At 43.1% G+C, this 23,600-nt stretch overlaps 2 protein-coding genes across 6 annotated transcripts in view; one reads left to right on the plus strand and one right to left on the minus strand.

The window, feature by feature from the left end:
• Nucleotides 1-2,201, plus strand: part of SMAP1 (small ArfGAP 1) — a 97,242-nt gene extending 95,041 nt beyond the window's left edge. For both annotated transcript variants that reach the window (XM_071548533.1, XM_071548534.1), the window contains one exon: nt 1,220-2,201. In XM_071548533.1, coding sequence (XP_071404634.1) covers nt 1,220-1,354 — 135 coding nt within the window. In that variant the 3' untranslated portion in view covers nt 1,355-2,201. The remainder of the gene's footprint in view (nt 1-1,219) is intronic.
• On the minus strand, nt 1,020-22,327 carry B3GAT2 (beta-1,3-glucuronyltransferase 2). Of its 4 annotated transcripts, none has more exons than XM_071548537.1 (5): nt 10,950-11,174; nt 10,159-10,520; nt 9,042-9,186; nt 2,824-2,972; nt 1,026-2,744 (listed from the first exon to the last, which is right to left on the minus strand). In XM_071548537.1, exons 2-5 carry the CDS (start codon nt 10,183-10,185, stop codon nt 2,658-2,660), a joined length of 408 nt encoding a protein of 135 aa, XP_071404638.1. In that variant the 5' UTR covers nt 10,186-10,520; nt 10,950-11,174; the 3' UTR covers nt 1,026-2,657. The 4 variants fall into 4 exon arrangements, with proteins under 4 accessions (XP_071404636.1, XP_071404639.1, XP_071404638.1 ...); XM_071548536.1 differs by having other exon boundaries at nt 10,159-10,524; nt 10,943-11,174; XM_071548535.1 differs by lacking the exons at nt 10,159-10,520; nt 10,950-11,174 and adding an exon at nt 21,214-22,327 and having other exon boundaries at nt 1,020-2,744.
• Between the last annotated feature and the right edge of the window lie 1,273 nt (nt 22,328-23,600).

Raw genomic sequence — 23,600 nt, forward strand, 5'->3', positions numbered from 1 at the left:
TTTTCTAGGTATCTAGCTAAAAAATACCCATTATCAGCTTTGAAATTAAAATCTTGCTTCTTAACAAATACATGTTAACAGTTGGCTCCTAGGACAAGCTCTTAACATGCTCCTCTACTCCTTGCACATCAGGTGTTATTGGTGTGCTGACATTCCACAGATCATAGGAGAACTCTGATCTAAACTGGGTAAAGCATGTTTTAATCAGTGTTTTTTTTAAATTCCAGGTTCTGTGATAGGCTGATTTTGCAGATATGTGTGTGAAAGCACACAGAACTGAATTTTACCCTGAAATACTAGTTTGCAATTTACTTAACAGTGTTTCACCAGTGTTTCAGTTTCAGTTTGCTACCTAGTGTTGTTCGCTCATGTTTACATGAACTCTGATTTTGACCTAATGCTGTCTCTAACTTGAATCTAATGTTTCTTACCCAGCATCCCTGTTCATGGGCTGATTATTGATTGCTCCAAATGCTCTTTTGCTCTCAAACTTGTTTTTACATTGAGCACTGAAAATCAGAGTGACTAGATAATATTTGTAGAGAGTATGAGCAGTTTTGCACCATACCTGAATTGTGCTGATTTTTTAACTCCTTTCCACCTTTAACCAGATGTTCAATTCATGTGAATTTAATCTTATGTGAATTATTTCCTTTGTTTTTTAAGGAATTGCAGTATCTTGAGTAGGTGATTTAGCAAGAATGATTAGATTTTGATAATACTCAAGTTTATAAGTCCACCTCATTCTTTGTTGATTGCCACCTAAGTGGACAATTTCTGTAAAAGCTTGTGTATTCAAGACAAGGCCGTATTACTGACTTTGGTGTTTCTTTATCTCCGTTGCCACAATTTTGTTGATTAGCTTTGAAACTGTGAGAGCAAACTTTGACTAACCAGCCATATTGGCCACCTCCTTGACATGCTCTGTCAGTTATCTGCTGGAACATCCATACAGATGAGACCCATACAAGTGCTGCAGCCTGTCAGCTGATATATGATGGTCATTGAAGCGCTCCAGAAAAGCTGGTAGCGTGGAAAAAGGCCTAGAAACTTAAATTGAGTCATTATTTTTATTTAATGAGAAAAACTTGTAGAGAAATGTACTCTTAACTGGGTGGCTGGTTGCAGGCAGGGCTGATTTTGGCCAGCAGCATGTTTCACACAGCATTGTTTCTGCACCAGTGCTAACCAGGCTCACGTGTGTGTTTGTGCTTTGCAGATGAATCAGCAAATGGCTGGAATGAACCTCAGCAGTTCCAGCAATGTGATGGGCTTTGGCCAGCCCCCCAGCACAGCAGCAGGATGGACTGGAAGCTCCTCTGGCCAGACTCTCAGCACACAACTGTGGAAATGAAAGTTGCAATAGAAGTCTCGCCCAGAACAACCACCTAACATTCCTTGTTCAGATACATTTACTTTTGCTGTTCCTTCCATGTACATATATATTCTTTTTCTTTTTCCCCAGCTGTTCAGATTAAGAATATAACTGACTGACCGTGTTGTGGTCTATATTGATTTAAATTTGATGTAGTGAAAAGCAGATCACAAATATATTTATACATCATTGGAAGCATTTTCATACAATGAATATGATTTCATAGACCATACTAAGAAGCTGCTTAACCACATACTGATTTTTTTCCCTCAAAATTCTAGATCAAATGTTTGCATATAAGGGATGTAGCTATCATGTTAGTAATATCCAAAAATATGAACCCCAATCCCCCCAAATTACCCAGTAATCCTGTAGAAGGTACTGTATGAACAAATGTTTAATCATATATAAATAGAATGTAAATGTATCACTGAGCAATGTTTTCTAGTGTATCAAACAAATTTTGTTTCATCATACATTTCACTGTGATGTTATTATGGTGTCCATAACAGGGAATGTGGTTATTGAAAGAAAGATAAACCTGGATATTACTGTAGTTCTACAAATCAGTAGTTTATTCTTTTAAAAATGAGCATTTGATGCATTTGAGTTTCCTGTGATGAAGTCTCTGATCTGGCCCACGAGGCACGCACACAGTATTAATGCTGAGAACTGGCGGCACAATATGCCTACAAGGTAACTCAACGTGCATGGATATATTTTTCCTTGCAGAGATCCAGGTTTATGACAGTGATCGTGTTTACATTTTATGGTGCCTCGTAATGATAAAATGTTATTTCCCTATATTAAAAGGATAAATCTGTAACTGATTGTGGGTTTTTATTTCGTTATTGTACGACCTATTTGACTGCTACTTTTAATGAAGTAAAACATGTTCATGTTGTAGGATCCATTTATGCAGGTATTTATATCAACAATTTGTAATTTAAAATCAGTTTATAATTAAACCATTAAGCTGGATAAATACAAAAAGTATATACATAAATAATGATTTTGAGAAAACTCCATTGCAGCCATGTTTTTAGATGTGGAAACAGCATTACAACAAAGGTAAGTATCAATTTATGAAGCTGAGAGTTCAGAAATGCATGCAGACAAGTTAGAACAAAGCACACCACTTCATTTGCTTATTAGAGTCTCTGACAGCTTCCTTTTGTTTCCACAGAAGTCCATCAGGTCTCAGACAGAACCAGAGGATTTTAACTGGCTGAATCTGAACACACATCCGTTGTCCTGCACTTGCTGTGTGACTGTCTCCACGTCATACCTCAATATTGACTGTGTCCAGGTGGTGCTTTGGCTCATTAGCTAGATTCACCTTCTCTGTTCGCGTGTGCCATACAAGAACCTATAAAATAACATTTGTGTTAGTACAGCTGTCTAAAGAGATGACACAAAAGCTTTGTAGAAAGTGTAGAAATCAGTACCTTTGTGCAGTTGTTTGCTTTTGGTTCCAGTTCCTCCACCGTTGTTATCTGTTTCAGAAAATCAGATTCTTGCATTCCTGGCTGAGAACCACGACGCTTGAATACAGCTTTGGGATGCGACAGGATTACTTGAAGACTCACAGCAAATCCTTGGAGAGAGTGGGACAGGGAAAAAGGTTAAGAGAAACCTTTAGGATTTACATTTTTGTGCAGTTACACTTAAGCCTATAAATCTCCCATGCTCCTTTTAAAATTGCGTAAATTTGATTATGTGGATAGACAGTATTTGTTAGGTTTGTATGTCCTACATTGCTTTGTTTTGCCCTCACGATACAATTGGATTTTTTTAATTGCATCGTATTTTCAACATGTTTAATCGATTTCCTGTCATTTAGGTAATATATGCTTTTTTTCCTGAAAAGTCAGATGTTGCTAAGATTTTGAACTATCCTTCCTTTCTACTTTTAATTAAGAAATAAAGCTCAATTTTAAGTAAAATAAATTGTATAAAATTTATACTATACAAACACTTCTACATTTAAAGGTGAGAGTCAATAAAGAAGATTAAAATGTCTTACAACTGTGATCTTTAGAGAGTTTCAGCCTGGAGAGAACATATATAACATTATTGTTGGTGAAAGACAAGCCACATTCATGCTCTGCTTTGCACACTGTAGTTATTGTGGACTTGTGAAAGACTTTCATCACTGGTGGTCTGCAAGGCAGTCCGGAGCTGATCTGTGCATGGCACAGCACGGCTGAAGGGACTTCAGTGCACGCACCTCTGTGATGCTTTTCCCAGTAAGGTGCTTTAGGTCCCTGGAAGGGAGATTGCAAACCGAGAAATCACTGGTTTGAACAAACTTGCCCTCTCTGAAGAAGCTTCCTGAGTCTCCAGTTTGCCATTATTTATAGAACTCTCCAGTATTCCTTCAGCAGAGATCAGTCACGTGTATGCTTCCTTCAGTGTGAATCAAAACTCGACTGACAGACTTGTAAAGAAAAATTACATTTGTAACTAACTCATGTCTGATTGCCAAGCCTACCAAAGAAATCCTTTCTTCGTCAGTTCAGAGTGCTTCCAGCTGTCCCTTTATAACACGAGTAGTAAGAGTTTTGACATCAGTTCTAGAAAATTGCAAGAACATTTAATTCTAAAGCCAGTATTAAAATGTTATCTATTTAATACTGAGCATAACTTCCTCTAACTTAATTCTGACCCCTTTTCTACTACAGTTGCCTTGCTATTGTATTTTCATTGGAAGTATAGTGACTTCTATGGGAGCCTTTTGAAGAGGAAAATATAAGGAAGTAATTACTACATCACGCGTAAAGAAAGGCATACTGAAACCACTTTATCATGCACTTGCTTTCAGGAAAGCACAGGAATACACTGTAATTTTTTTTTATGCTAAATAATGATTTGAACCCTGATGAAGACTATGGGTTGAATGTAAACTAAGGTCTCGATTCACTGATGGACACAGTTGCAGAAAACATGTTTATATGTTCTATATTTTATGTAACTTTGTACATTACATCCTGTCTGAGATAGGTGTCTGGATGGACAGGGCATATTACCCACATCTTGCAGAGCAGTCTAGTAAATAAAAGGCTTCCAGGAGGTGTAAGACCTTGGCTGTAGCCAGGCCTTGCTCTGCGCAGTGAAACTCTGCAGCTGCATTGCTGAGATCCAGCTGTTCTCTGCTGCAGCTGCTGGACTTAGCTCAGTGTTCCCAGGCAGAAGAATAGCTCTGGACTTCCCTTCCCCAGCAGGGGTTTGTCTGCAGCAGGCTGCAGACCTTTCCTACTTCCTACGAGCTGTAGCTTGGCCATGAGGGAGCACAAGGTGGGCTCCACCCCAGTGCTGGTGGTAGCCACACGTAATCATTTGGGAAGAGCTGAGGATGACCATTTAAACTCCCTTAGCAAGAGACAGCAGCAGTGTGTACAGCCAGCTTGCTGCACCTTGAAAGGGGAGCTTAGACTTAATACTGATTAACAAATTCACCTGCTTCAGTTCAGTGGTTTTGCTTAGGTTTTGTTGGAGTTTTTTCCTCAGTTAAAATGAACAAATTTTGGATGCAACTGGGCTTTGATGATTTTGAGTGCAAAAATAAAGTTGCTTTGCATGGGAAGCCATTGTTGGAATCCTGATCAGCTGTGTGAGCTGCTGTTTCTTTTCAAAAAGATTTAAGCTTCAAGCTAGCCATGCATAAAGTAGAAAATGAAGTAAACACCAAAATAATTAATGTAGTGGCCTAGTTTTTAGAGTGCAGAAGGAATCCTATTCTAAGCAGAAGAGGCACATTTGCTGCTTACCTTTGTGTGTGTCACTGTGGCTCCCTGGCCCCCACAACCCATACTTAGCCATGCATTAATTAATTTCTCATGCTTGCTCCTCTGTTGAGAAAATTGCAATGGGTTTCTGAGGGTGGATTTCTTCTCCACACAGATCTTCAGATGGTCCGTGGCCCTGCATGTAACATGTGCCCTTGCTACCATGGTATTGCAAGTTGCCATTATAGGGTGCTATCAAAGATAAATCAGGCATCAAATAAAAGTTACATTATAAACTGAGTGTTGTGCGTGGCAGGGACACGGATTACTGTGCACTGAGTGGCCTGAGGTTTTGTTTACTTGATCAGTGGTCATGCTGTCTTTGTTTCTTAAAAGACAGAAATTAATTCAAGGAGACTTACCTCCTGACTCTCTAGTTCTTCAGCTCTGCTTTATAACTGCTTTACTTTCACATGTATGACATTTTTTAAGATGGACTTGAGAGAAAACCACTTTCTAGTGACAACTTTTCATTTACTTTTTATAACAGATTTAACATTTTGGTGTCAAAAAGAAAGGAGACGGCTCAGGTTTTGAACAGACAGACTAGCACTAATTATATTTCTCAGTCAATAATGACCCTGTGCTAATAGATGAAAAGTCACTGTTATTTGGAATTCTATCACCAAACAGGGATTAATCTGGGATTACTGTCTCCAGTGTAGCATAACTGAACAGTGCTTACATGCAGACAGTTATTTTACTTAATCATTATTCCTACAAGGTCATATTTGGCTTAAGGTTCACATTAAATGCCACAAGACAATTTCATAGCTGGAGTGTGAAGAGGTGTTTTGGGGGTTTTATGGTGTTAAATACAAGATTGTAAATTAAATCTAATTGGCTGAAGAGCCACCTAGATAGGAATTAATTTGCTGGAGGACAGGATACCCGGGAGACATGACAAAGATTACATCTGTGCTTCTTTCAGTGTAAGCTGTTTCTGTTAATTCACACCTTGACTTGTGTTAGATCAATGGCCTCTGTTAAAAGGCAGAACTATTTTTCTTCATCCAGTTAAACTTGGGCCAGTGTTTAAAGATTTTGTGGCCACGATTAATGCCTGGATGTTGTAGATAGGATTGCAGCTGAAGGCAAGCTGGAAACTAAGTGTTTATCATTTCTGGAGTATATAGGAGTATATAAATGCTAATGCTCCATGTTGATGTTGAAACAGATGGACTGGTTTCCACATGGTTTAAGGTACCATCTTTGACTTGTAGGACATGGCAAGTCTCGGGCTCTGCTGCTCTCAAGTTGTGTTCTCCCTGTGACACACTGATGGGGTGGGAATAAGGCAGAGATGCCTAACCAGGAGTTTCTGTAGTTCAGAACAAAGGCATCTGCTGACTTAATTCACCATGAAAGGCTCTTGATTGTAAACTCAATGGTTAAAGTAGTATTTACCCCTTCATGGAGAAGTTGTGTCAAACTCTAGAACTAATCTACAGTTACACTTAAGCAAAACTCAAAAAAAAATTGAACTAATTCATATGGTGTGTTGGATCCCAGGCAAGAAGTAGCCCAGGAAACAGCTACTCTGCTTTCTGAATTCAATTTAGCATTGGAGAATAGCAGTGTCAACCACCAATTTCTCAAAATAAACAATCAGTCCTTAATGAACTGATCTAATGCGATTGTGATGTGTGAGTGTGTTTTGAAGAATCTGGGGAGATCAGCCAGGTAGGGTTTTTGAGCAGAGCTCAGTGAGATTAGCTAGACCTGTCTCCACTTGCAGGAATTTTAATTTGATCCTGTATTTTGAAGCTCAGAATTAGAAGTTTTGTGTGCTTAAAAACAAGGATGTGCTTCCTCTGAATAGCCACAAGTGAAATCAGTGATCCCAAACCTTTCAAGAAGTTGTTCTGTTCAGACCCAGACTCATGATCAAATTCTTGTAAAAATCACTATGGAAAGATAGTTCTGTAAACCAAAGAGAGCTTCCTTCTCAGTGCATTGGAAAATCACAGCTTTAACTGTAGACAGCTGAGCAGTGTGATATATGCACCAATACCTTTTTCATGGCAATATTTTCAAGAGATCCTTGATCTTCCTTATGTGCAGTATAACATAAATTGCTTGCATATTTGGTGCAGCAGATAGAGAAATGCCTGGACTTAGGTTTGTTAGCAAGTCTTCCAAGTCCCCAGGGGTGTGTTGGGAAGTCAGGAGAGAAGGGAATGGGTAGGAAACTTAAGTGTTGATACACGTCCTGTAGACCGCAGCTGCTGAAGACACCTATGGAGTTCTGGATTTTTATGCCTTTCCACTGTATTCCTGAGGGGACTGAAAATGCAAGTTCTACATAACTTTTTTAGCAGTCTACACAGCATCCATTTCTCTCCTTGCTAAAATTAAAAATGTAATTTAATTTCTTCAGTATTCTTTGAAGACTAATAAAAGTTCTCTCACAGACCAATAACTCCTTGTTTGTGGATCTGTAATAATTTGCTGTACTATAAATGGTTCCTTTGTCTCTATAACCCTCCCTTGACTTTGGTAAAGTACAAGCAGGTAATGCTCATAATGGAGCTGCTTTTCCCTCGTGCCAGTGATTCAGCCAGCAACTGCAAAGGAAACCACAGCTTAGGAACCTTCCATGTATCTGTTCATGTCTGGGTTAGAGTTCCTTGGCCATTGTGGTGTAATGGCTTTTTGCCTGTTGCTAATGAATTATGACTCACACTCTGACCTTCATAATGCCCATCAGTAATCCCTTCTGCAGCACAGTATCAATATGTATCTATAAATCCACAGGCAGAGACTGTTAAAATGCACAGCTGCAGTCCTTGACATGCTGCGTGGGTTTGGGCATTGACATACCTGCATCTCCCCTGAGGAATGCCTCTACCTGAACACCCAAGTATTTATTTTTATGCCAGGTGCTGTTACTGACTTGAAATGCCCCTACAGTGCAGAAAAATTGACCCATTGATGAACACATCTTTGAGGTGTTAAAAAACATTAGTCCTCCTTTACTCTTTAAACAGCTGGACTGTAAATATGTATTTTTCAACAAATGTTTCAGTTTATATAAAAATATTCTGTTGAGGTGAGAAAGCACTGTCCTTTTCCCTCTCCCAAAACCTAAGTGCATCAGAGAAAAAAACAAAGGTGGCTATTTCTAGCCTGTTCTTGCCCTTGTATTCGTACTTTTTCCCTTCCTTCCTGAATACAGAAGATGCCTGAGTGCAAATATTGTATCATTTGCTAGGAAGTCAGCTGCTGCTACATCAGAAATTGGACTCCTGCACAGTGGTGATTCATGTGGCAGTTGTGAATATATTCAAAAGATTGTCTAAGCATGGACTGACAGAGAGACGAAGCTATGTGGTGTGCAAACTTCACTGCAGAAGATTGATTAGATCCATTCTGAAACTTTTCTGCCTTCATATACTAGGCAATAGCTGTCAGTGATTTGTCACCTAAGCCCAGTGTTTCAAACCATATCCATCTGCAGTTATCACTGTCATTCCAAATAACCCATACAAAATGAAAAATTTTTTGTTTTACAAGATGAGGTTTACGAAGGGTCTGTATTTATACTACCTGTGTTAGATTGATGACACAATGACAGGCAGGGGCTCCTTACAAAAATTACTTGGATGAATTAATTTACAATAACTTTTTTCACATAAACAGTTTATACAACATAAAAGCCAAGTTACCACATAAAATTAAAAAACAAAATGAAAGTATGTTTAGATATCGCCAAGCAGCAACTTAAATTAGACAAGATGTGCAAGCTAAGACTTTGAGGATATTTAGTGCCAAAGGGCTGCACACAGTGCCAGCACTTGGGAAGTTTGAAAAGCTGCTTACATTGAGAAATCTGTCACTATGAGAAGCATTAATGTGTCATGTGAAGTGCTCCTTACCTGCCATGTCAATAGCAAAGGGCCTGTCAGCTCTCCAGCCCGTGTACCAGCCAACAACTTTGCCGTTCTCCACGAGCGGGCGCTCGTACCGCCGACCCCCGACCAGCCCCACGGGCCACACCGACACCTTGCGCGTGGTGCGCATCTGCAAAGGCAGGCACAGCATCACTCCCTGCCTGCACCTCTGCCTTGCAGGCTTCTCTTGTAAGTGTTGGGAGAAAGCCTACACAGTAATCGTCAAGACTAGGTTTTCAAAGGCAATTCTAGCTTACAGATTTCAGCCCAACAGAGTAAGTACTTAAAAGCTGCATGTGCCCACTTATTTTCTGTGAAATCTCCAGCTCTTTAGCCCATAGGCACCTCAATTCTACTTTAAGTACCCTATTCATAATATCTTTTATACCAAAATTTTTAAAAGCTGTGAAAAAATAGGTTTGGGGGTTTTCCCTTGTTTGAGTTTCCAAAGGTGTAGTAGATCTTTTTTATTTGCAAGACTACAGCATTCTGCCAGTAGGCTTATTGTTATAGATTGAGATATTGTACAAACCTAGTGAGAGAAAATATTATAATAATGATTAATAAATACACATGTCACTAAGACAAGTACTGTTAGTTTGAGACTGGTAAAAAATGCACTGAATACAGGAAATTATGACACACAACTCTTTCCTACCTGCAATATACCAGATTTGTACCACAGATGTGAGATGCAGCACAGATCTGTTAAATGGTCACCAAAAAAAAGATTGTTTGGGCTAAACCTGTTTTAATTGTAAATTTTCCCTTTAAAAGCTCTGCTAAATTTCTGAGAAGGATGAAAAGCAGGCTGGGTGGGATGCTTACTATCCCAATGGAGTTTTCCCCAATGGTGTAACCAAGTGCAATTCTGGAAATGTGGTCCCTATCTAACCTTGAGGAATCTACAGATCCTGAAAAAATTACTCTTTCTTTAGCAAGAAGTGCGCATGTCTGGGAATCACTTCAAAAACAACATTGGAGCGCGTGCAGAGAAGGGCCTGTAGGAGTCAAGTCATACGAGTAGCAGCTCAGGGAGCTGGGGCTGTTCAGCCTGGAGAGAAGGAAGCTCAGGGGAGACCTTATTGCTCTCTACAACTACCTGAAAGGAGGGGGTAGACATGGGCATCAGCCTCTTCTTCCTGGCCTCAAGCTATGTCAGGAGAGGTTCAGTTTGGACATCAAGGAAGAATTTCTTCACTGAAAGGGTTGTCACATGTTGGAATGGGCTGTCCAGGGAAGTGGTGGAGTCACCATCCCTGGAGGTGTTCAAGAAATAACTGGTCATGGCACTTAGTGCTATGGTTTAATTGATCCAGTGGTGTTTGGTCAAAGGTTGGACTCAATCTTGGAAGTCTTTTCCACCCTTAAAGATTCTATGATTCAGTGAGTTCAGATAACTGGTTCACTGGACCATTTTCTTCAGTAAACAGGAGATAATGTGACAAGAACCTTGATGCACTGCTCCCTGTGGGAAAATCAGACAGTCTGGTGTGAGAACTTGAGTAGACAAATGCACAGACACCTTGTCTTGCACAATTGTCTTGGGTTGAGCTGGCAAAACTCCAACTGCCCAAAGAACAGAGTTAGCCTCCGGCTGAGAAAAGGGAGAAAGGGGAAAAAAACCCTCTAAACCAGGTTTATGCTGAAACTAACTATATGTATTTATACAGGAAAGAGAAAATTAAGAGAAAACTACAATATAACACACACTTACACAAGTTATATATATATATATATATATATATATATATATATATATATATAACAAGAAATAACCTCCCGCTCCCAGTAAACACAAATTCTGCCATTTTAACTACAAATCATTCTAGAGAAGTCAATTCCCCAGAGACAGACTTAAGCAGAGAGAAAAGCTAAGAACAAACATTTTACTTCCCTAAGAGAACATGATGGTAAGCCAGTGCTCTGGGCTTGGACCTCCCCACCCCTCCTGGGACGGCAGAGTGTCTTGCTGGGACCACAGCTGTGAAGCAACTGACCCAGCCACACCCACGCACTGGATTTACCCCTTTTGAGATGATGTAATATGGCATGGACTACAATATTATTGGCTAGAAGAAGTCAGCTGTTAGCTAGCCCAGCTCAGCTCAAGTCAGCTGACAATCCCAGGTCTGGTCTGAACTTCAAAGCCTAAATTTAGGCCCACCTGTCTAAACCCATAACAACAATTTGAGCACATTGATTCAAAAGCCACTGTTTTAACTACTGTGTTTTAAATATAGTGGTATTTAAATAAGCTCTAAACTATTTCAGTGTAACATGGCCTTAATTTGATCTATTCTAAAAACAGTCTCATCTTTTGTTGTAATTGAAGCCTATTCCTTGGGGAAAGGTTATCCTTTTCTCCTTCCAAGCATTCCTCTTAGCAAAAACAAACAGTTTTACATATTTGTAACTGCAGTCCCCATCAATGGATGTTAAAGTAAAAGACAACCTTGGTTAAATATTAAACACTTCCCTCACTCTCTGCCAAGGTGAAAGATTTATCATGCATATCATCTAGACTCACAGGAGTTGCACTAGAAAAAACAAAGACATCACGTCAGCGTGGCTCACATTTCTAAGCTAGATACATTAGCAGATTCTTAGAACCTTCACACAGGGAGGGCATAAAATCCATATTTGAAAATCCACAAATATGTACATACAGAAGAGAGATATATACCTTCCCTCCCTCCAATTACTTGTGTATCTTCAAATTTGTTCAGCAGAATTTCCTCACCTCCACCCTAATAGCAGTTGCAGCAAGTCAGACTGTCTCACTCAGTAGCAGCAGCCCATAGTGTATAAGAGCAGGGTATACGTACAGTAGGGATTTCTTGTGATAAGGATTCTATCCAAGCCATTGACTATTTAATTGCCAGTGAAGAGACTCCCATGAATTTCTCTACAGGTTATTGCTAAAAATGTTTATCTGTAACTGTTCTCCTTGAGTTTAATTTTCCAATCTCTTCCACTCCTCCATGCAGGAAATGCAGAGTTAGCAGTTAACTATTTGGGTGTTGACATCAGTGAGACCTTCTCATGAAGATCTTTTAGCTCTGGTTTTAATGACAAATTCCTTTTGCATATTTTACTATCAGTGTATTTATATTAACATTTGAACATACCAGACATGGACACAAGGCATCATCCTGCTGGGCGTGTTCCCAATAGGATTCCAAGGGCACCATCAAGCCACATACACCCAGTAATAACCATGGGATGAACACACATGTTGCAATCAATACCTCCTGGAGGGTATGGATACCTGAACAAATTGTTAATGTACAGAATTACAACACTTTAGCCACCCTGTGCCAAATGTTCCCACAGTAAACATGAAATGTCTCCAGACAAGGGCAGACAGTCGAAGTACGGGAGAGTGGCTCATGCACGGTGCACCCATGCCCTGCCTGAGCACACAGCACAAGTCTGGGCAGCTGTACTGCAGAATGAGCCAGGGCACACAGGACTTCTGAACCGGGTAAATAGTGGCCTCAGGATCTGGCAGAACCAGACAGACTTACGTGAATGCTCTACCATACACAGTGTGTACGAAAATCTTGTCAATGAAAAGTATCTCACAGATCTCGTAAAACCAGCAGGAAATGACCCAACAAGTTTTAAACTGTAACAGTCTTGGGTCCATCTCAGTGTCTGAGTTATGTCAGTAAAGCCACCACACATCAAAAGGAAGGAAGTAACACAGAGCTCTCCATTTTGTCCTTGCGTTACTTTCTTCATTCTCACAAGTTACATTTTTGGAGAATAAAATAAGCAGATGTCAAGAATACAGTAATCCCTTTAAGTAAAAGCTGAAAGAGCACATCTAGACCAGTATTTATGCTAATTCTGAAATACCTCACAGCCTCAGGATATGCTAGGAAGATGAAAGTAGGAATATTTCTTTTAATCTTCTGAAAATAGCATTACTGCAGTTAACATACTGCTATGTGAAGGCTGTATTTATGTAAGATGTGGAAAAAGCTATTATTTGGATTAAAAGGCCAGCTTGCACCTGGAATTTTATGCTCCTAATCACTGGGACACAAAAAGGTGATTCAAAAATGTGTTAATTCGAAATAGTCTTGGTGCTGTGGGCTAAACAACTGCCAAAATCCTATGACTTACAAACAGCTTCCTAAATTACTCTTCTATCTGTCATTGTAATGACAGCAGTAGCACACACTGTCTTAATACTCAGCATTTCAAGTCCTAGGAGCTTACATGAATAGTATTCATCTTACACTTAACTCTCTGAAAGTTAAGCATCTGGTCTGTCCTAGTTAGTCTTCTGTAGTTAATGAACAGAGATAGGAACCCACTGACATTATTCATCCTGCCTGGCTTAGTCAGTTACCTTTAAGGTAGGATGGCTCTCCCTCTAGAAATGCTTTTGTCCTCTGTTTACTTTTTGATTATTTGAAAGGGGGTCTTGGGCGTAGTAGGAGAGCGAGGTACTGGATAGGGAAGATGGCAGAGCAAACCTGAATGAAGTTGGAGGAGGGGTATAATTGGGAAGGGCTGGGCAAGGAAATGACAGGAGCGATAAGTAATAACTGACCAAAGAAATCCCAGTGAGGTGATAGACGTATAACAGTAAATACAGTTACAACAGAGTAACCACTAAAGAATAGCATGTGAAAATGCAGAAAATGTAGCTGAGCAATAAAAGGCAGTGATAAAAGCATTGCCAAATATAGCATCTCATTAGTTAATCAAGAAAAGCTGCTTAATGGGATGCTCCGGACTGATGGATAAAGATACCAGCCAGATAGAAAATATAAAAGCCCAAGGGGAATGAAGGCAAATGACAGACAGGGAAAAGGAAACATGGCCGTACTTCCTATAGCGAAAAGGCTTCCAGACTGGAACAACCATTCTAATGATTTTGCAGCATGATGTTAATGTGTTTCTACTTGCGATTTAAAGCACTCTGCAAATGCAAACCTGCTGCCACACGTAGTAAGCTTTTTTCTCCCCCTATCATTTCAGCCTCTGTGTGATTTGTGTTCTGTCCTGGTAAGGCTACAGGTTAGTACAGAGCCTCACCATCACATCCCGCTCCACACCCTGCCCATCCCAATGATACTCGAGCGGATTTCTGTGCCAAATTCCTATTTATTATTACCAAAGAGCTCCTTCACTACAACCCTTCCACAGGAGAAAATTTTATGGATTAAAAAAGCATAAGCACAGCCAGGTTCCCTATCAGTTCTCATACAGTTCTCTGCATTACTCACAGGTCATCTAAAGCCAGATTCTGCTTCAATGCAACTCATGTGAGAGTACTAAGAGTCAGATGGACAGCTCAGTAGCAGCGATGCTGTGCCCGTTCACTGAGGTATGGGATGAAGCTCCTGCCCCTACTCACCACCACTTCAAATGAAGTACTGAGGCACAGAAAACCTGTGCCAGTGAGTTTTGTGGTTCAGGAACTGTGACACTCTGGGGATAGGCACTTCAAAAAGCAAGGTTGTTGTTGGCAAACTTGACTGTAAAGGGTATTCTCCATGGGAAAACTCATAGAAAGGGTCTACAATGCAAAAACAATTTCAGTCGTTGATCTAGCCTGCTCCAGAACCCTCACAGGTGATCTGATTTATTGCTTCACCATCCTCACTATTAGAAGGCTTTTTCCCCAAGCTTCTGTTTTAAACCTTCTCTGCTGATTCATACATGATCTACACTGCAAAGGGACAACAGATTAATTCCTCCTTCTCTCCAACAATAATTTATATATAGGATACAATGATTAATGCTTCTAAATTATACCACCATCCTTAGGCACAAATGTCAATATTTCTTCCTTACAGAAGAAAACTACCAAATTTAACTGAAGCACTTAGGAGCTGAGTTCTCAATACTGGGACATCTTCCAAAACATTTGCTACTCGTGGTACTTCTGGGCCCTTCTATTTACAGGTTCTTTGAGTCTACAAGGTTGTGTTCCCTGCATCTCTGAACAGCTGCTGACCCTCTGTAATTAATTTCAGAGTAACAGTATCAGTTGCACAGGTAAGACCTGCTGTCAGTGCAGAAACAGACAGTACTTGCTATTTTGCAACCCAGAGTCCCTCATGTTGATAAACATGTTTCAAATTGCTTTTTTTTTTTTTTTTGTCACTGTTTTCTCTCATTTTTAAGCTATTTCATTCTCTGCCAGTCTTTTCTAGTCCAGTCACTTTAGCACAGGTATTACATGTCTATGTGGAAGAAGAATGTCAGTGTGCATTTAAAATCTGTCATGTACTCCTAAATCATTTAGATACTAGAAAGGTATTTAATGCACTGCTAACTCATATTTGCATCATTTTTTGATCCTGAAAAATATAACTAATGACTGCCAGCTAATATTTAATTCTGTCTAGACTACTGAATGTTATTTTTAAGACTAGAGCAAAAAAATTTGATTTTTCCAACCAGCTCCAAGAGATACAACAAAAGATTTTCACATTTTTAAAGAAAAACAGATTCACTTAATCTTTTGCATAATTATATCCATTAAAAATATGCAGAAATTACCTTTGCAAAAATACAGCATATAAAGATTAGGACAGTTATCTAAGTGTTCCCTAGTCAAAGTTGGAATAAATAGTAAATATTCACCTCTTCTGTTATGCATTTTTTGAGTTGCTCAAAATATTTTACAAAGATGATCACAGGAAAACCAAGGCCCGTGTGACATGCAAGGCCTGCAAGTATTTCTGTTCTATTTTTAATAACAAGGAATTTTTTTTTAGGCTACTGAAATGGCGGCTAAAATCCATTAGAATATCTACCACCTTCAAACATACTTTCTGGGAGAGGGAAGGGCAGGGATGCAAGAAAATACTTTCAGTCTGAATCAGTGACTCTTTGAATCTTGAGCGATGTGTTAAGGACTGCCTCAGCTTAAGGAGGACAGGTTGAGCTCTCTCTCCTCCTATCTCCTGTCCATCTTCAACTCTGCCACCACATTCAGGGTATTCTTGTCCAGGCAACAGCTACAGCAAATTGGATTCTGGTCCCCAACTCAGTGGGCAACAGGACTAAATGCTAAGCTGCTTAAGTTTGGGGTTGTGTGGGCTTTCTTTTTACCCTTTAGAAGTGACAATTGGGACTGTGTATGGCCAGACTTCACGAACGAAGATTTGGGAAGGGCTTTCTCCAGGTGGGTGTGCCCTTCCAGCCTGCACAGTGGATGTTTTAGGTGAGGCACAGCATGCACAGAACTGGCCCCACCGTTTAAGTCCTGAGGTCCATCTGCCACGGCCGAGCGAGCTTGGACAGTGACAGTGACAGTGAAGTCCTCGGGACTGTCACAGCACCTGGCACTAACCAGGGCTGACCCTGCTGAGCATCCAAGATCTGACGGGATGGGATGGCAGGGAGGCATTGAACTGCCAGGGGATGGTCCCCACTGAGACTCAAACTCAGGACCTTGGGATTCAGAGTCCAGAGTGCTCTCCTTTACACCACGGGACCACCCTAATTAGAACTGTGATTTACTTTAAATTGCATGCTGCGTGGATTTTTCCATGAAGACCCAGTCGGCCAATCCTTCACTTGCGCTCAGGCAAGACAGTGGGTATGCCACACTTGCATGCTCTAGACACCTAGCAAACCTTGCATTGAAATTTTGGACACCAATGACCAGAGGCCTTCAGGTGGCAAGGAGGGAGAGCAGAGTTTTAGATATGAGCATTTTAATTTCACACATATCTCACTTCAGGTGTCTGAACAAAATACCAGCAAAGGTGACAGATATAACCTAGACAGGAATCTCTAAAACACAACACATTTCTGAATGCAGAAAGCTCGTTTTCTCCCAGACACTGAAGACCTTTACTCCTCTTTGTACTCCTTAAACTGCTCACCCCTCACACTCTTAAGTTTTCAGGGGAGGCTGCAGAATCAACAGCAGAGCAGGTCTCCAACACTAATTCTTCCAAGTTGCACACATATCCATACATGGACCAAGGAAGTGGTGGCCTTTGGCCAACTACTCAAAACACAGAAAGAGCAGAGAAAATGCCTGAGACATAGAAACACATGAATTATGTGAAGAGTTAAGGGAAACAGAACTTAGCTGTCTATCTTCAACTTCTAGTGCTTAAGTAAATTCTGGTATTAAAATCTCTCCATGAAGGTGGAATGCCAGCCTTATCTAAGGTTTTCTTTCTGGAAGTTGAAAAATGTGCAATTGGCAGTTGCTAGGCATCAGTCACAATATTACAATAACTTGCATTCAGGAATAAGATGAAGCACAAAGGCACCAGAAACTATAAGAGAGTCACTCGAAAAAGAACAGCCTATAGTAAAAAACAGAAGTTATGATGATTCAGGTAGAAACATCTGTAAAACAAATACAGTAGTTGGGATTTCAAGCCTCTCAGTGGCTTTTTTTATGAATGTAGGCTGATTTTCAACTGATAACATATTTTCAGAGAGCAGACTGTTGTTTTTGATGGAAAGATGCAGGTGGACACCTCCAGGTGAACAGATCACACATGAGCAGAAAATACATAATTACTTTTGAGGTTTGGATACCAAAATAATAAATAACAAAATATAATATGCCAGAACTATAGGCATTAAAGTAAAACCTCTCAAGCACAAAGAGATGGGAATAACTTAAAGGCCACATCTCCACTCGTGGAAATTTTTTTTCATCATTGCTGCAGCCCCGCATAGTACTCCAAAGAACTTCACAATTGCTGAACAAATTAGTTCTTTCCCTGCAGCCTTTCCAGGGATGGTGAGCCTTTCCTGACAAAAGCCTTTCTACACTTTAGCAGTAGAAAGACAAACCAGGTTCTCCACGTTATTCTAGAAGACTCTGCCCAGTTTCACTTCAAGGACATAGTTTTGCCAGTGAAAACACTCATCATACATCCACGTTCCATCATAGGTCTTAGGGAAAAAAGATAATTATAAACAGCACTAAAGGGTTCCACACTTACTACAGATGGTGACATTTTCCAGCAAAACTCTACTGTAAACTGGCTTCTTGTGTGTTTTTCCTGGTTTCCAAGAAACACACTTGGCCTAGGTCTACTGGGCCCAGATCACTCCTATCAAATATAAAGTATGCATTCCTATACATACCAGGCATAAGTATTAGAATTGGCTCATCAAAAGCTCTCAGAAGTATCCCATGGCATTTCATGTCAAAGCACACTTCTTTTTGATCATGACCCTCCCAACTACACTAAAACTCACAGTAGAGCCTTTGCTGATTTTGCTTTGTTAAAAAGGCTCTGTCTTCTCTGAGAGCACTAGGGAAACCCACAGCAAAAGAACTGCCTTAAACTTAATCCTTCGTTGTGCAGTTCCCTGCTCACCTTCTGCTCCACAGCCATGCCTTTTTAACCTCTGAGCAAAATGCATCCCTAACACCAACGTTTCTCTTGTGCTGGATTTATAATCCTAACTAGCTGTGGTTCCCACCTTCCCGAGCCCTCACTGCTGTTTCTGAAGCCAGCTTTGACCCAGAAGCAAACCATTACAAAGAGGACAGACCTACTATTTCATAAGCCGGCGAATGTACCTGTAGGCAGATGTGACACACATTCCTGCTGGTGGTTTGGGACCCACACACCCCTGTGCCCGTGTCAGTAACACACTGAAAGTCACACAGCCAGCACAGGATGGAGGGTGGTAGGATGAGAATTCAGAGCTACTGTCTCGTACCCCTACATTTCAACTACCCCCTCCGAGTGAGCAGACTACAGTTTATCAGACCTCTTTTAGGATTAAGCAACGGCAGGTCTGGAGGATTGCTCCTGACAGGGCAACAAACTGAAAAAATCTCCCTCTCAGGTAGAGTTACCACCACTTTCCTTATAGCAATTACTACCAGATTTCATCTGCACACAATGTGTTTTGAAGCTGTTCTCTTCATGCTTGGAAAAGACAAATATAGCTTACGCTCATAAATCAATCAATCAATTCCTGAAGGAGAGATGAGGATTTACTACAGTTGTCAAGCCAGAATCCATGAAGACATAGAATTTTCTTTATCAAGAAAAAAGAAGCAACCTGCCTTCAAGCAGTGCCTGGACTGAAAATCAGACTCCTGATTCTCTCCAAATGTAACCTCCCACATGTAAAGGCACATCTCACTGGCAAAGCTTGCCAAGGGACTTCCATTAACTTTGCCAGGTAGACAAGGCATTCCCTGTGTCACTACCAGTGGTGTCCATGAGGCCTTCCATACAGCTCATTAGTGACCCCCAAAACAGTCATGTGAACTCACAGTGGTAACTGAAGCAAAAGCTCCTTCTCCACTCCTGTAACCAAGCTTTTCAACCACCCCATTTCACAGGGAAAACTCATTTATGCATATGTGTCTGCCTGTGAACACAAGGCTCAGTATAAGCACCTCTCCCCCAGCAGCCGAACCCTGGTGAAAGGGAAGTCTTAGGATTGCAGAGGTTCAAGCTTGAGGTTACAAGTCTTGTTAGCAAGAGGAAACACAGGTTGCCTGTTGTGCTTGCAATTTTCAAGGTTAACTCTTCAGACAGCTTTATCCTCTTGCTTTCCTGCATTTCCCAGCTGATCAGAGAAGTAATTTGTACCTTTGATCATTAACAACTATTAGAAGAATAATGATAGGAATTATAAAAGAATAAACATGACTGGCCCCCTGTTCAGTAGCTGTGGGTCATTCAAGAGAAACTCCTCCCAATACTGTTACTTTAGCATGTCCATAAGGTTGGTACTCAAAAAAAAGAAAAAAAAAGTCGGTATTTGTCACCAAATATTTTTTGTGTCAAAGTGCACTTTCTGTTTCAATTAAGAGACCCCCTAAGAGTCAATCAGATTAGCCTTCTATCTGTGAATATGTATGCGAGCACTCTCATCACATCAAAGGCAGGTATAGTGGAATTATTCTGCATTATAGTGCACTAAGCACAGCCGTGAGAATTTTAAAAAATCAATTACAATGAAGGTTTAGCCTCCAGGCAAAGGTCCTTAAATTAGCAGCTGTAATGCTGAATGCCAAATGGGCAAAAGAAGTAGGACATTCCTGCTGAATGGGGACCCTGCACCTGCCCACATACTGGAGATGGAAAGGGATGCAATATAAACCTAAACATTTCTAAACCAGTTTGCTCTAGGGAATTGCATGCGCTTCTCATTTCTGAGTATTGTGTTCACTGGAGCCTACTGACTCTAAAGCACGCGAGGAAGCACATTGCCTGGAAGCAAGCTGCAGAATGTGGGTGTACACCTCTAAACAGTTCTGTCCACCAACAAGAAGATACGGACTGCAGTCTGTCTGAAGCCCTGTGCATTCCCTGTCTGCTGTCAACCTACTTTTCCGTTTCCCTCTCTCATTTCCCTGCCGAGGTTACTCTCCTAGCTGTCGCAGAAGACATACATGATCTTTCTTCTGCTGTTTTATGTCCACTTATGAAACACCCTCCTTCCTGCCAGGGAGAACCCAGAAAGAAAGCTGGATACCCTCTGCCCCAAGCGCTTGCCAATTCCCACCGAAATGAAACAAAGCCCTTCGCCAAAGGGAGGCAATAAAGACAAAAACAGGTCTCTTCACAAAAGAAGACTCCTGAAAGGGTGTTTAGTCGTTACACAAATGATTTGCTGCTTTTACGACCGAAAAAGCTTCAAAAAAGCAACTCCACGTGAAGGAGCCGGCTCTGGGTTAATTCATTTGCTCCAAGAAAAAACGGTGAAGGATGGCGACTCCTGATGCAAGTTTGCCCTACAGGGATAGGGAAGCAGCCTGGAAAAAAACCAACTATCAAAGAGCGTTTTTCATCCCAGTTTTAACAAAAACACAGGATCCCTTATACCAATCCTAAACTTGCTTCGCTCGGCAGGAAAGCGAGAAAACAACAGTAAAAAGTTGGGGGGAGCGCGGAGGGGAGGGACAAGAAACTTACAAACCAAGAGAGGGACGGTCACGCACGGGCAGCGCCGGGGATCGCGGGCGAGGGAAGGGGATGCTGCGCGGTGTCCGCGCCGGGAAGGGGGCTCGACTGCCTCATGCCCGGAGTTTTTGAGCAAGGGGCACGGACGCAGCCTCCGCGGGAGCCTGAAGAGGAGCAAGCGGCGGGGATGAGGGAAGCGGCGGGAGCCTGCGGAGAGGCGGGAAGCGCTAGAGCGCCGCGACCGCGCTCACCCCCCCATCCCGTCCCGCACGCACCTCCTGGAACAGCTCCAGGCTGTAGGTGTTGTCGTCGTCGGCGAAGAAGAGCACTCCGGGCTGCGGGGGCGGCAGGTGCTGGTGGCGCTGGCGCAGCCAGGCCAGGCCGGCATTGCGCTGCTCGGTGGCGCGGGGCAGCCCTGGGCGCTTGTAGCGGCGCGGCGTGGGGACGTGCAGGTGCGTGCAGGGCAGCCCCGCGCCCGCCACGAAGCGGGTCACCAGCTCGCTGCGCGCCGCCGCGTCCTCCACCAGGATCCAGTGGAGCCGCGACACCTGCCGGAAAGTGTTGGCCAGGCGGGTGAGCTCGGCCTTCTGCACCGGGCGGCTGTAGGTGGGCGTGATGGCATAGATGGTGGGCAGCGCCGCCTCGGGTCGCCGCCGCGGGGCGGGGGGCCGCGCCCCGCCGCTACCGCCCTCGGCCCCGCCGCGGGGGGACAGCGCGGGCAGCGGCGCCCGGCTGCTGTCGATGTCCAACACGATGATGACGATGAGCACCCAGGGCAGCAGAAGGAGGAAGCGGCTGAAAAGCAGGGACTTCATGTTGCCCCCGCGCCCTCCGGCCGCGCCGCCGCTCAGCGCAGCCCCATGGACGGGCGCGGCGGAGCGGCCCCTCCGCGCTGCTCCGCGGGGCGCCGGGCGGCGGCGGCGGCCGGGGCGGGTCGGGGCGCTCCCTCCCTCCTTCCCTCCCTCCCGCGGGCGCGGGGGCCGCCAGCCGGGCGGGTCGGGTCGGGTCGGGTCGGGCGCGCTGCGGTGCCCTGCGCAGCCCGGCGGGGCAGGTGCCTGGCCCCGCTCCCGCCGCGCCTCTACTCCGCCAGCGGCCGCCCTTCGTCCTCCTCCCGCTTCTCCCTCAGCATCGCCGGACCGGGGCTCGGCGGGCACTCTGGGGAGACGCTTCTCCTGCGCTTCCCCGGTCGGCTCTGGCGGTGCGCGGGGGCGGGGAGGGAGGGCGGGCGGGGAGGCGGGAGCGAGGGTCCCCGCAGGCGGGGGCCGGGGGGGCTCCCGCCCCGCCCAGCTCCGGCTGCCGCCCCCGGGAGCCGCGGGAAGGGGGCGGCGGCGGCCCGGGTAGCTCCGCGCTCGGTGCCCTCGGCGGGCGGCACCGGACCCGGCTGGCGGGGATGGGGGGCTGCGGTGCTGCTCCTCCCCGCGGCCGGGACGCCTCCCCCGGCACACAGCGCCGGCCGCCCGACGGGGCTGGGCTGGAGCAGGCGGAGGGGTCCGTGCCCGAGCACTTACCCCTCGGAGCGGCGGGCAGCCGCTCGCTTCATTTCTGATTTTTTTTTAAGGGAAAAATGTTTTCAAGCCTCGCCGAAGTAAGAAGTTGTAAATAAGACGGCGGGTTTTCGCAGCTCCCCTCGGCACCCGTCAGTCGGTGTCGCCTCCCGCCCCTTGCTCCGCACATCGGCCGCACCGCCCTGCGAGTCCGCGCTCCCCCGGACCGCATGTCCCCGTTGTTCTGCCAAGCTGCTTCCCCAGAGATCACATGGACTTGAGAGCTCCTTTTTGAAAAGGATACGTATATTAGAAGTTCCTAATAATCCACCTGTCTTTATTTAGAAAAAAAGGCATTCATCAGGTGCTGCAAGACACATGAAATGCACAGTCTAAAACCTCTTACGAATCCTTTCCTCCCAGGGAAGTTTCTGATGCATTTTTCAACACTCCCTGCTGTCATAACTAAACACTTCCTTACAGCTTGAATTATGCTTTTAAAACTTCGTACTGCATAAGAGCACAGAAGCAAAGCAGTAGTGTTTGCAAATTACTGAATTCTCCACGATTCTCTGATTAAAACATATAGATCAAACCACGGTCTCACCAGCTCGTGAGCTATTTGAGATCAGAAATAGAGTGATTCGTCGCTGATACATTGACTTATTTGTAGGAATAGCATGGCTTGAAGAAGTCGGTCATGCCTTCACGTCAGCCTCCTGGACTTAAACTATTGCTTTCGTTCCAGTTTTGTACACACCCGTCAAGTTTGCATGTGTATAACAAATACAGATAATGTGGGCATCATGTCTATCTGTCATTCGTATCTATCTGCAATGGATTTGTTATTCAAAAGGACATATTAACCCAGCAGGCTCACACATAGATAGGACATCGAAGCAATGTAATGTAAGCTGAAATTCACGTGAAAGCAAGAATGACACATGGCCAGGCAATGAACATCTAAATGGGGAAACATCTGTGTAGCAGAGCGCTAATTAGAGTTAGCATGGTTAGTGGAGAAGTGGAAGGTTTGTTATGTGATTAATGAAATAATACAGGGGAATGCAGCAAGCATAAATAGTTCGATATATCCAAATCAGAAACATCTTGGACATGAAATTACAGTTGCTGGGTTTATGCTGATGCAGTTTATCTAAAGGACGATCACCTAAACT

The sequence above is a fragment of the Pithys albifrons genome, chromosome 2 (genome assembly GCF_047495875.1).
Source record: "Pithys albifrons albifrons isolate INPA30051 chromosome 2, PitAlb_v1, whole genome shotgun sequence".
NCBI lineage: Eukaryota > Metazoa > Chordata > Aves > Passeriformes > Thamnophilidae > Pithys > Pithys albifrons.